The following is a 13,774-nucleotide window of genomic DNA, read 5'->3' as shown; positions in this document are numbered from 1 at the left end:
TAAACCGCTAAAACTTATAACTAGATTATTTAACAAGATAATATGTTTCACATTACCAATTAGACATTACACACATAAAGTTTTAAACACAGATCAGTATAAGAAAAATAAACCCATCTCAATAATAGCACTAATACTATTCTGTAACAAGATGTAATGCGACAGTAAAAAAACCATCATGTGATAAAAAAACCAATTTAAATTTGCAAACTTGCCCCTAACATTAGGAAAATGCGACTGCGTGTATACAATGACGACTATGATGGAACCAAGCAGCAGCCACATCTCAATTAATTTGGAAATGCGACAGCATAAATGGAAAATCAATTTAACTGTTCACCAATCAGTTAAAGCCTATGTTGCTTAACACTTCAGGTCCGTCTCTTTGGCCAAATCATTCACAGTATTTTGTTCTACTTTCACATTATCTTCATCAGCTTTCTGACAAGAAATATCTAGAGCCTGCAAGAACCAAATTCAGTGATAGAATTTTGTAAGAGTATGTATATTCTCCCGTATACACGCTTAGTGTTAAGCATTTATGCTTTGTATTGTGAAATTCACCTTCATGCAAGTTTCAGCAACTGCAGTATCAGAGCCTCTCAAATGCTCTCCACTTGTCTGGTCCTCCTGGAACGGTAAGCCAGTATTACACATTGTACTAAGTTTCATATGAATTTATGCACAAATTTGTAGAAATTATTGTACGTCAAATAACATCAAAAGTCTTGGTTCAACAAAAGAAGGAGGGTTTCTAACTCAGAGGTGAAAATAGGAGACCATATTATCCCTCAAGTCACACGGTTTAAATATCTTGGGTCTGTAATACAGGATGATGGGGAAATTGAAGGGGATGTGAATCATCGCATTCAAGCAGGATGGATGAAATGGAGAAAAACATCGGGGGTGTTATGTGATGCAAAGGTACCGATCAAGCTAAAGGGAAAGTTTTATCGGACTGCGGTAAGACCGGCGATTTTGTACGGAACAGAATGTTGGGCGGTCAAGAGCCAACATGAGAATAGAGTCGGTGTAGCGGAGATGAGGATGTTGCGGTGGATGTGTGGTAAGACTCGACAGGATAAAATTAGAAACGAAGCTATTAGAGAGAGGGTTGGAGTAGCGCCTATTGTAGAGAAGATGGTGGAAAATAGACTTAGGTGGTTTGGGCATGTAGAGAGAAGACCGGTAGACTCTGTAGTGAGGAGAGTAGACCAGATGGAGAGAAGACAAACAATTCGAGGCAGAGGAAGACCCAAAAAGACTATAAGAGAGGTTATAAAAAAGGATCTCGAAATTAATGGTTTGGATAGAAGTATGGTACTTGATAGAACATTATGGCGGAAGTTGATCCATGTAGCCGACCCCACCTAGTGGGATAAGGCGTTGTTGTTGTTGTTGTTGTTGAACTAATTGCCAAAACAAAAAAAAAATCTTTGACAGGCAGACAACACACTAGTGACACTACATGACTACACATAATTTTATCAGTGTATTTGAACTGTATTAGGATGCTTGACAGACAAACTAAAACAATCAATATTTTAACTTCTATGGAGATCAGTCATATAGATTATTAAGTATATGATCCTGCAGAATATAGTTTTTAATTATTATTTGTTATTCCAACATGTCCCTTCTAGCTGTAAAGTGGCCACAGAGCATTTCTAAGATCTTCCCTGCACGCCGGGAATGATAGATATCTATTTATTAGCTTGAGAGAGAGTTTTGGAGATTATGATATTATTTTCTTATTTTAATTTCTACAATTTTCTTTTAACTTAGTTCCCTTAACTAAAATTTTGACAGCAAGATTATAGCGAGTAAATATCAGGACTCCCTATATATATACTTGTACTCATTATCATAAAATAATATTCAATTCTTTACATATTTCCAAGTACCAATCCTTACCTTTTAGTCTTAGGGACACCTATTTGGAAGGTACACTCCAAAAGAGTATACCATTCATTTAAAATGAATTACATCAAGAGTAACTCATTTAGAATTACTCACCATCCTTGGTTCCACTATTCATTTTCTTACAATCTACTAGTTAAGATTAGTTACGCATTAGATTTCAAGAAAATAGATGATAAGGATAAGGAGTAACTATTAGAGTCTCTCTCTTATATATATATATATGAAAGGAAATCTTATATGAAAGTGAGATGATTAAATCTGAACCGTATAACTATAAATAGAGGGTTGAGATTTAACGTCAAAAAATCACATTACATTTTAAAAAACTCACATGACTTTTTTAGTAATCACATGACATTAAATCTTGACCGTCCATATTTGGTTATATGGTCCAGATTTAATCCTCTCACTCTCATATAAAATAACTTCCTCTCATGTGATATGTCTTCCTTCTCCCTCTCTCTCTCTCTCTCTCTCTCTATATATATATATATATATATATATATATCAAATTATTCCAAGAGTAACTTGAAAAAAGTTATTCTCCATCCTCAATTTTCATTTTCTTTTAATCTGATTTTAACGAATAACTTATCTTTGATTTTTATAATTTTTTTATCGGCAAATGTTAATGGTTAGTTTGTTAGTTTTTTATAGCAGGAGGGATCGAACCCATGACTTTTCCCTCCTCCCCTTCTTTCTTAACCAATCAACCAACTTTATATCTCCTCTTTGATCGTTAGATTAAAAGAAAATAAAAGGTGAGGACGAGGAGTTACTCTTAAAAATAGTTACCCTTGGAGTAACTTGAATCCTTCTTATTACACACATGTAACTCACCTTGAATCATTAACTTTTAAAGTTCCTCTTGGGATAAACTTCAAGGGATCTAGGGTTGAAGATTAATTACTCATTAGATTTCAAGAAAATGAATGATAATGATAAAGAGTAACTCTTAGAGTCTTATATACATATATATATATATATATATATATATATATATATATATATATATATATAAAGGAAACATCTTATGAGAGGAAACATCTTATATGAAAGTGAGTTGATTAAATCTAGACTGTTAAACCATAAATAGAGGGTTGAGATTTAATGTCAAAAACTCACATGACTTTTTAAGTAGTCACATGACATTAAATTTTGACCGTCCATGTTTGGTTATACGGTCCAAATTTAATCTTCTCATTCTCATAAAATAACTTTTTCTCATATGATATGTCCTCTCTCTCTCTCTCTCTATATATATATATATATATGTATGTATATATATCAAATTACTTCAAGAGTAACTTGAAAAAAGTTATTCTCCATCCTCATTTTTCATTTTCTTTTAATCTGATTTGAATGAATAACTTATCTTAGATCGTTCGAATTTTTTTTATTGGCAAATGTTAATGGTTAGTTTGTTAGTTTTTTTATAGCAGGAGGGATCGAACCTACGACTTTTTCCTCCTCTCCTTCTTTCTTAACTAATCAACCAACCTTATATTTCCTCTTTGATCGTTAGATTAAAAGAAAATAAAATGTGAGAATAAGGAGTTACTCTTAAAAATAGTTACTCTTGGAATAACTTAACTCCTTATTACACACATATAACTCACCCATTAACTTTTAAAGTTACTCTTGGGATAAACTTCAAGGGATCAAGGTCAAATGGAACAACTTGAAAATAAAACAAAATTAAATGGGATAGTGCTATGTAAAAAACTCATAGGGTTTTGATATTATCTATTAACAGTGAAATTAGAAAACATTCATTCGGGAGTAATGGTTACTTTTTTTGTTGAACAGTGCATTAACATTTATGCAAATATTGTGATTGCAACATTTATATAATTGAAATAATGTACTAAGTATAATTTTAGATTGTCTCTGAAAACATGGCTAATTCAATAGATTTATATACAATTTCTGACATGTATAACATGTTTTACCACTATTAGAGTCTCAACATGAATGAAATTACTATAATTTAATTAAATGATTCAAAAACCAAGAGACACATACCAGATCATTGGGCTGATGTTCAGAAATTTCTTTCTTTACTTTGCTCGAGACAAGCTCACTGATAAACGAGGCCACAAATTGAGGACATGATCATGTGATATTTAATCTCATAAGAAAGAAATTGAGTATAAAGCAGAATACCGTTCGACATCAATGTCCATGTCAGAATCTGGATCCCATGGCCCATCTCCATCATCATGATCTTCATCGGCCTGAAAAATTGTACGCATGTGTATGTGAGCATTTCGAAATGAGCTTCAATAAGAAGACAAAAGTCAAAATCTAGTACGGATAAGGATTCAGATAAGTTAAGATTTGTTTTCGTTTGTTGATTTATGTTAGATTTTGGGTCTAACTAATCCCTACAAAACCAACTTTGTAAGGAGAGGGGTGCCTAAGCTTTATATACTCTAGTCAAAATGGGTGTTAGAGTATACAATCTACTCGAATTATTGGTTGTACAGTGTTGGAAAGTCACCTTAGGTGCGGTCACCCCTAACCCACCTTAGTTGTAGTGGGTGGCTGTGGGTAAAAGGGGTGTGTTGAAGTTCCACATTTTGTCTTGGGATAGTGTTAAGATAGAATATATAAGTCGGGGACAATCCTCACCTTAAAAGCTAGTTTTGTAGGGTTGACTTAAGCCTAAACCCAAATTGTAATATGATATCAGAGCCTATCTTAGATCCATTGATGGGCCACTTGCGTTTGCCACTCTCCAGGCGGGTAGCCTTGAGTGTGAGGGTAAGTGTTGGAAAGCTGCCTTAATTTCGATTGTTAAAATAGGGGAAAACAGAGGGATATTTGTCTGGAAATTATGTCTGAGAACCCCACGGATGCACTATTAAATGGATGTAATAACAATAGATACTAATAATGAGAGGATACTTTGTTTCCTCAAAATCAAATCCTGCTTTCCTATAATAAATGTATATTATTTTACCCCCCTTAAAGTATAAGCTCTCAGCTTGTCACAAGAAAATTTATTCCCAACTAAATAAACATAAAAATGGAGTTCCACCAAAAAACAATGGTTTGAAAGACAATTTCGGGATGTTGGCGAAGTCGGTGAGTATTGCTAGAAAGATAACATTGCTAGAGAGTTGGAATAACCGTCGGCCTAAGAAAATTTATGGCAAGCAAAGTAAGTTTTGACCTTCTTAAGAACCACATTTGGAAGCTTCAAACCAATATTAGTGGAAACCCAAAATTATTTAAACTTGAAAGAGAGGAAATCATTATAAATAGCCATGGGCAAGGAAAACAATGCAGAAATACACAACCAACGAAGCACATAAAAGTCATTGAAAAACATGTCGAAAAAGGGCGGCAGGATAGGCGACTGGAAAGTTCTTCGTCTCTTTCATTTCAGATGGTGAGCAGCAAGCAAAAGGCAATGGCCGACAGCAGGATTGACAACCAAAATGTTCTTCATTGAAAAATGAGTGACAAGCACAAGGTAGTGGCATGTGGGAGCCATCGTCAAGACATAGAGAAGGCAAACACAACAAACAGCAGGAAACTTGCACACATTGTTTGCAGAATGGGACCCACCAAACAAGGTCTGATTGGGGCAGACTTATGGGGTTTGTGGTTTGATTGGCCCGTCTCTGACGCCATTAACAACACCTTATAGATCGATGAAAAGGCATTTCAGATGGTGAGTTGTCAAAAGGATAGGTCGTCGGAGCTAGGGATGGCGGAAAAATCCATACTCATGGATAAAATCCGCCATGGTTAAATGGTGGATACTTTAAATGGGTATTCCTTACCCACGGGGGTACGCGTATTTTTTTACCCGCTCGATAATGGATAGTGTACGAATATCATAGTACTCGTACCCATGGATACCTACTACCTGTGAAATTATAAAGTATCCTTATACATACATACATATATATATATATATTATCAAAGAAAAAAAAACCATATTACCTAAATCTAATTTTGATATTGTTTCACCCTCAATCTCTCTCTCTCTCTCTCTCTCTCTCTCTCTATATATATATATATATATATATATATAATATTTTCAATTTATTTGGACTAATGTTTTTCTTGGAACTTATGCTTTGAGAAATTGTAATTTTATTTGTACTTTGGATTTATGTTTATTCATGCTTAAGACATACTTATTTCATGCTTAATTTTGTTGTATTAATGTTTCTTTTTTGCTCTTGATTTTTAATTCACTAGCTTTACTTGATGTTGAAAATCACTATTTTTAATTTTTTTTAAAATTTGAAGTATCCATCGATACCCGTGAGTATAAAAAAAATCCATGGGTATTTTTCAAATGAATACCCAGCGACGTCAAGAACGATGTCAACACGATCGGATTCAAACACATGCTGTTCATCGACGAGAGAATCAATAATGGTTTGAATGCGAAACAAATAGTCAGAAATTGAACTATTGGTCAGAAAAATGTCATGTAAATCATTGCGGAGTTGCTGCTTTTTCGCACGAACAATGGAGTAAAAGTGCATGTGGAGCTTGTCCCAAAGATGCCACGTAGTTTAGCAACCAACAAGCCGCAGAAGCACCTTGCCGGAAATAGTAGATTGAAGCCACGATAGAAGGAGCTGATCCTGTTGCTCTAAAGCAAGAACAGAGGGCAAAGTAACACCAGCATCACGATCGACAATGATGAGATATCAAGGCAGAATCTACAGTTTAATGAGAATATGAAAAAGGCAATGTCCTTTGAGAACAAGTTCAACCTGTTGACCCCAAAGGAGGTAGTTGGAATTGTTAAGCTTTTGTGAGATGGAGTGCGAAAACTCCTTTGTAGTGATAACCGCCGAAGAACCCAGAGAGCCACTGTTCCTTGGTGGAGGAGGGGAACGAGGAGGAGCGGAAGCCATGATTGATTGAAACAAAACTCTATCATACCATATAGAAATCTCAAAGAGAGAAAATATCACTAACAGAATTGAGGCCAAGAGAAATATTATTCAACCCAATGAGAAAGGGTTACACCTCATTTTATATAGGCAGTTACACAGAGATAACTGTCAATTGACTCTAGTCAGTTAACTATAGCAGTACAATTAACTGTAGTTAATCTTATACATAGAAGCTAAGAAAGGAAAAAAGTCTATCGAATAAATATACTCCTATAAAGTAAAATATATGGCAGTAGAGGTTTACCTCTCCAAGATCAGAATCAGGAGGCCTTTCCTGAAATTGGACACTAGGAGCATGCTGCAGCTTGGAAAGATTTTCAAGTAGTTTAGATCGAATTTCTTCAAGTAAATGCCAGGAATTCTTGTTTTCCATGTTACTTGGGGCAACATGAAGGGTATAATCTGGACCAAAATATTCATAATACTCGTGCTGTGGCATTTTGTCATCAACTTCTATTCCAAGAGCAACTCCTGTCTGCCTTAACATATAAGTTATAACATGTATAATTTTCTGTATTTGGATTAAATTCTTTACAAAACAATTACTCAAGTAATACATAACTAAACATGAAAGCTGAGAAGTGAGAAACAACAGCTACATGGTAAGCCCCATTGAATACTAAGAAGCTTTAGGATATCTAATTTATATTTTATAGTTCAAGACAAGCAAAATGAAACAATAACTCAACTACTTTGACCACTCCAACATAACTACTGCCACTGAACAAGTTACTTCATGTTTAGAATTCTGCATTTTAAATAATCAACATATGAAAGATGGAGAAAATATTGGAATTTCATGACATTAACCCCACTTGTGGGTTGTAGCACCCTGAATAAGATATGGTAGTCCTATGAATCAGGCTACCTTATATTTAGTGATATTACAATAAATAAATGGCAGAAATTTTATTAATTGAAACAACATTCTACCTCATAGCACCAACAACGAGCAACATTCCGAATGGTGTAGCCACCACCACCTAGTAGCAAGAGGGGCACATTGAATGATCTCATGTATTTGACACACTCTGCATGACCCCTAATTGAAAGATTGAAACATCCCAATCGGTCTCCAGATAAAGAATCAGCACCGCACTGGAGAACTACTGCACCAGGCCGGAACACTTCCATTATTTTTCCGATTATTGGTTTGAACAAAAAATGATAACTCTCATCATCAATGCCATCATCAAGTGGAACATTAAGAGAGTAATATTTTCCTTTTCCATATCCAATATCACGTACATCCCCAGTTCCAGGAAAATAGTCACCGAATTTATGGAAAGAAACAGTCATGACTCTGTCAGTAGTGTAGAAAGCTTCCTCCACACCATCTCCATGGTGGATATCAATGTCCACATATAGAACACGCTGCAACAGATGTAATATAAGCATTTGAAATCAGGAACAGACACAAAAGTTTGTGAAGAGAAATTTGAGAACTTCAGAATACTAACATTTTACCAGTTCACCCCGAGAAATTTTAATTCAGATAAAATTTAAAATGCTAAGTTTAAAATTTTGTTTTTTTTGCACAGCAAAAATTTAATAGTATTAATAATGATTCAGTACTAGATGTACTGAAAATAGCAAATAGATACAAAGGCAGATCCTGCCGAACCCAACTACTATAGATAAAATCACAGTAGCTGGATACCCAGCAATCAAACAACCCTAAGACATTTCTTCCTTCAATCTAGTAGACCAATGATTAAAATGAGTATGAAAATCTTTCTCTATACAATTTAACCAAGACCAAGTATGGAATAAAGCTTCGTCCATGACTTTTTCGGGGCTGAAAGTCTGGTTTTTGAACACCAGAGAATTTCTATGCTTACAAATAGTCATACATAGAGCTACCCATAAAACTTGCCATCTCTTGTCTACTGAGGTTTTCCCACTCCAATTTGAGAATTGCAGAAAATGATCTCTAGGCTCAATGGGGAAAGGACCCACTCTATTGACCCAGCTCAAAGTCTCCCACCAAAGATTCCTAGTTTTTATACATGAGTACATGACATGACCAACAGTTTCATCTTCCACATCGCAAAGAGGACAATTATAAGAAGGCAACTCCACATGTCTCCTCCTAAGATTATCCTTGGAAGGTAATCTGTTCTTGAAGATTCTCCAAGAGAAGGCACTTGCTCTTGGTGGAATTTTCAAACTCCAAATAATCTTGGAAGCGCTGTCTTCAGTAACATGTCTGTCCTCAGCCTTTAGGAGATTGTAAGCTGACTTTGTGGAATAAGAACCACCAGAATCAGCTCTCCATAAAAGAAGGTCCCCACTTGAAGGTTGGATGTGAACATCATCAATGTCTGCCATGAAAGCTGCCGCTGTATCAATTTAAAATTTTATATTTCAACCCCTCAAATTATACCTTACTCCAGTCCTATAACCTGTTGAACCCCTTGAAAATTCAAAAATGATGGAATCATCAACAGCTGAATTGAAACTGACAATGCCAATCTGCAATGTCTGATATAACTTCATTCCCTAAAGATTCACTATCACAGTATGTAACCTTTTTAAATATATTTCTACTGTTTATGAGCAGAATTCATAAGAGCCTGTACACTGTGTTTGGATGAGGAAAGAAGAAGGAAAGGAAGAAAAGAGAAAAAAGAAAGAAATATAGTAGAAAAGATGTATTGTGTGAGTGAATAGAAATAAGAAGGAAAGAAATGGAAAAAGCTATCTCAGCTTGTTTGAATGAATAGAAGAGTAGAAAGAAATGGAAATGTCATATATGAAATCCTTTTTACCCTTAACATATGTTCCAAAAACCAATGAAGGGTACCTGTGGAAAACACATATGCCTCCTCCTTCCCCCCCTAAAATCTACCCTAAAGTGAGGAGAAATTTTTTGGGTGGATGCCACACCCAAATTTTTTTTTCTCTCCTACAATCCACCTCCATCCAAATCACTAATTGTACATTTCTATTGTAACTCTCTCATCTCTATCTCTCTCCTCCCCAGATTCATCCATCCAAACAAACTGGTATTGTGCTTCTATCTACAATCTTGCTTGAATATTTTAAAAGAAAAATAATCCCAATTCCTGAAATAATTTCATTTGCCAAAAACTCACTATCAGGGTACTGTAGAAGCATATTTAATATGAAGTTTTGATGATGTCCCCTGATAAGCGCTTCTCAAGTTTAATCCAAGTCAAGAACTCAGAAATTCAAGATAAATGATGAAGTTAGTCCCTAGAATCTTAGAAAGCATTCTTTAATTGATGATGGTAAGCTTTGGCCAAAGGAATTTTTCCAAATGCATTTTATGGTTTTAAAAAGATAGTATTTTCTCTCTGGTAATCGATTACCAAAGGATGTAATCAATTGCCAGTGGCCAAATTGGTTTCTGAAATGATCTTACTAAATTTGAATTTAAATTTTAAAACCTGTAATCAATTACACAAAGCTTGTAATCAATTACCAGAAGTTTTAAACGTTTTATAACAGCTATTAGAAATTTGAATTCAAACTTTAAAGCCTGTAATCGATTACCAGTAAGGCATTTTTAAAAATAACTCCCAAGAGTCACAACTTTTCAAGATGTTTTCTAATGGCCATCAAAGGCCTATAAATAGGTGACTTGGGACACGAAATTTCCTCAGAGTTTTTCTGAACAAATTGTCTTATCCTCTCAATACCAAATTATCACATAACTCTCAAAAAGAATTCCTTGGCCAAAACACTTGCAAATTCAATAAGGAATCTTGAGTGATCTTCAATTGTAATATTTTTCTCTTAAAGAGAGAATTCTTCTTCTTATTCAAAGAGATTGATTAAAGGATTAAGGGTCTCTTAAGTTGTAAGGAATTTTGAACACAAGGGAAGGGTTGTCCCTGCGTGATTCAAACTTTGTAAAAGGCATTTTACAAGATAGTGGAAATCTCAAGCGGGTTGCTTGGAGACTGGACGTAGACACAAGGCGTGGCCGAACCAGTATAAAAACTGAGTTTGCATTCTCTCTTCCCTTAAACTTCTTTTATCTATAGTTATTTATCTTTTGTGTTAAAGAAGTTTACTTTGAATTATCTTTTTAGTAATTCAAATTAAGGGTGCATTAATAATTAAAAAAGAGAGTTAAAATTTTAATTGGGGAGTAATCTCTGATATCTTAATTCATCCCTCCCTTCTTAAGATATCTGAGGCCACTTGTTTAACAGGTACAAAACCTTATCCAATATTTTTTTTTTGTGCTGTTTACAACAAGTAATCACAGGAGCTTGTATTGTACTTCTCTGTACAGTATGTACAGAACTTCCAATCTTTCCTTCCTGAATATTTTCGAAGACAAATCAGAATTCATCTTAACCAGTTGGATATAGAGTAGGCCAAAATCCCAACTCCTTGGTTTATAAAGATTGCAAAGTAAATGCCTTTCAATATAGCCTTTTTCCTCTAACTTAGTGCTAAATCACTAGTCAACGTGCATGAAAAAAAAGGTTATAATCAAAGGTCTCCCATGAAGACTAAACTTCTTTTTGCAATGACTATCATGAGAGCTTCTATGCTACTTCCCTATATTGACTTGTCCTGAATATTTTAAATATTTGATTCTTCAATCGGTAAGGAAACATGAACAACTATGATCTTAGCTAACTAAAGGGAATTTTCCATTTTAATGCCTTTCTTAGTCACTGCCTCAATTGCAACAAAATTGTAGATTATAGACATGCTCGTTATTTTAATGATATGTCCTTTAAAATTATAAACAGGAGGAATGTTTTCTATTGGAATTAAAATTGGTGTGCTACTTTTGTTTAGATGCATTAAAGGAGAAATTACTGGCAGATCATGTGTCTATTTCAGAAAGCTTACTCCTGGAATGTAACCAATTAACAATTAACAAAACTTCCAACCGATTAAGCTGTGAAATCTGAAGATCCATTTTTTAATAGTGTTAACGAGGTAAACGATACAGGGAAATAACTTCATGTGCCTGCTTATGCTAGGCACAGGACCTATGATAGAACACTAATTCTGAAATTGAAAAATTGAAAGGGAAATTTTATCGAATTCAAACAACACACTGCCAAATGACAGTTCCAGAGCCTAGGGCTCCTACAGAGAATAGTTATTTGTTCAAAGACTGAGCTATGTCCTTCATTATTCAATAGTACTAATTCCCTACAAAAATCCTAAAGAATATATCAAGTAAAAAAACAGACATTTCAACGAAATCAACATACCTGTAAAGCAGCACAAAAAAAAGAAATCAAAAGGAAATACACAATTACACAAACCTCATGCTGTTTGAGAAGTTCTAAGATTGCAAGGACTATATCATTAACATAGCAAAACCCAGAAGCCTCACACTTCTTGGCATGATGCAACCCTCCAGCCCAGTTGACAGCAATATCACATTGGTCATGATTTAACTTGACAGCACCCCCAACTGAACCCCCTGCATAAGTTTGACAGAAAGAGTAGAGGCCATCAAAAACAGGACAATCTTCACCAACATTAAAGCGTTTCAGTTGCCTTAGATGATCCTGCTGTGTTTCAGGAGTTATGCTTCGAAGGAATGCAACATAATCATCAGCATGAAAACGACAAAGGTCCCTGTCTCTAGCAGGAAATGGCTTGTGGACCTGCATGTGCTGTAGCAATCCATAATGGGCTAGAAGAGCATGTGTCATCCGTATACGATGTGGCTTCATTGGGTGACCTTGACCATAATAGTAATTCCCAACCTCCGGATCATAAAAATAGCACACCTTTCTCTTCACCCCATCAGGTGCAGATGGTAAAGAATTGCCACCGGTATCCATGTCTATTGTTTCCCGTTATTTCTCTTGTCAATATTCAACCATCCTAACAAAATTCCCTGGAAAAGAAGCCAAAGGGACTATTAAAAAAAAAAAAAGTGAAACAACTCAACTCAAAAGTATTGACGAAAAGAGAGAGAATGAGAGATAAACAAAGGTAATGACCAAGATGGGTAATCAGAAAATTAAATTCAAAATAAATAAAAAAAGAGTTGGGTTACTATAGACATGGTTTATGGGCTGTAACTCTTACAGCTGGCATACTGGCACCATATCCACAAACTAAATACAAACCTAATAAACTAAGTACAAACCCTATCGGTCAATGTGTAGATTAATAAATAAATAAAAAGCACGACGGAAAATATCGATCAAAATCATAGATTGTCATACTACTGAATAAATGAGAAAGTAAATATAAAACATAATAGTAATTGATTCCATAATTCCATTGTAAAAATGGATAGAGCTTATGTACCCTAGATTTTAGCCTTACCTCTTCGCTTTGCAGAATTAGCTGCACAGACACTCGGTCGACCAACGTAACGACAACTGACGATGAGAGAAGCAACTCCGGCCAAAAGCGCCTCACAGCCCTCACTGCTTTTTGGAAGCAGATCCTCTCCAGCGGGAAATCTTCTCCGGCTCCCTCCAGCAACTTTTTGAACCGTTGGATCTCACAAGTCTCTCTCACCATCTAAAATCAAATTAACGTATTCTTTTATTTACAGTTTGCAAATAAATATTACAATTAATAACAAATAATAAAATATATTATATTATTTATATATTAAATATTTATAAAATTAAATGTTATATGTTGTTTTTTTTTTGTTCCTAAACTTTTTTTAAAAAATTTATTAGTCTTAGTGCCTAAAGTTTTGGTCTATTATTGTTTTTAGTCCTTCTCTTAAGTCTTGTTGTTAAGTGAGAGGTGACAATAGTTATAAGCGCTACGTGTGAATATTGTGTGGCTGCTCATTTTCTGGGGTTTAAACAGCCCAAAAATGCTCTCTTTACCGTCCACCTTCCATCTCCTTCTCAAACCCATATTATGGTCCCCCTACACATGGAGCATTTGATGTAACACGTCATTAACGTCAATGGAGCACATAAGAAGGTTGTTGGGCC

At 34.9% G+C, this 13,774-nt stretch overlaps 1 protein-coding gene across 1 annotated transcript; it reads right to left on the bottom strand.

The window, feature by feature from the left end:
- Positions 1-99: 99 nt before the first annotated feature.
- HDA9 (histone deacetylase) lies at positions 100-13,353 on the bottom strand. The gene is made up of 8 exons (XM_003526682.5): positions 13,140-13,353; positions 12,119-12,702; positions 7,788-8,228; positions 7,099-7,329; positions 4,090-4,160; positions 3,949-4,006; positions 565-630; positions 100-462 (listed from the first exon to the last, which is right to left on the bottom strand). Exons 2-8 carry the CDS (start codon positions 12,644-12,646, stop codon positions 364-366), a joined length of 1,494 nt encoding a protein of 497 aa, XP_003526730.1. The 5' UTR covers positions 12,647-12,702; positions 13,140-13,353; the 3' UTR covers positions 100-363.
- Positions 13,354-13,774: the final 421 nt, after the last annotated feature.

Source organism: Glycine max, chromosome 6, assembly GCF_000004515.6.
Source record: "Glycine max cultivar Williams 82 chromosome 6, Glycine_max_v4.0, whole genome shotgun sequence".
Taxonomy (NCBI): Eukaryota; Viridiplantae; Streptophyta; class Magnoliopsida; order Fabales; family Fabaceae; genus Glycine; species Glycine max.
This window is presented reverse-complemented; position numbering and strand designations above follow the sequence as displayed.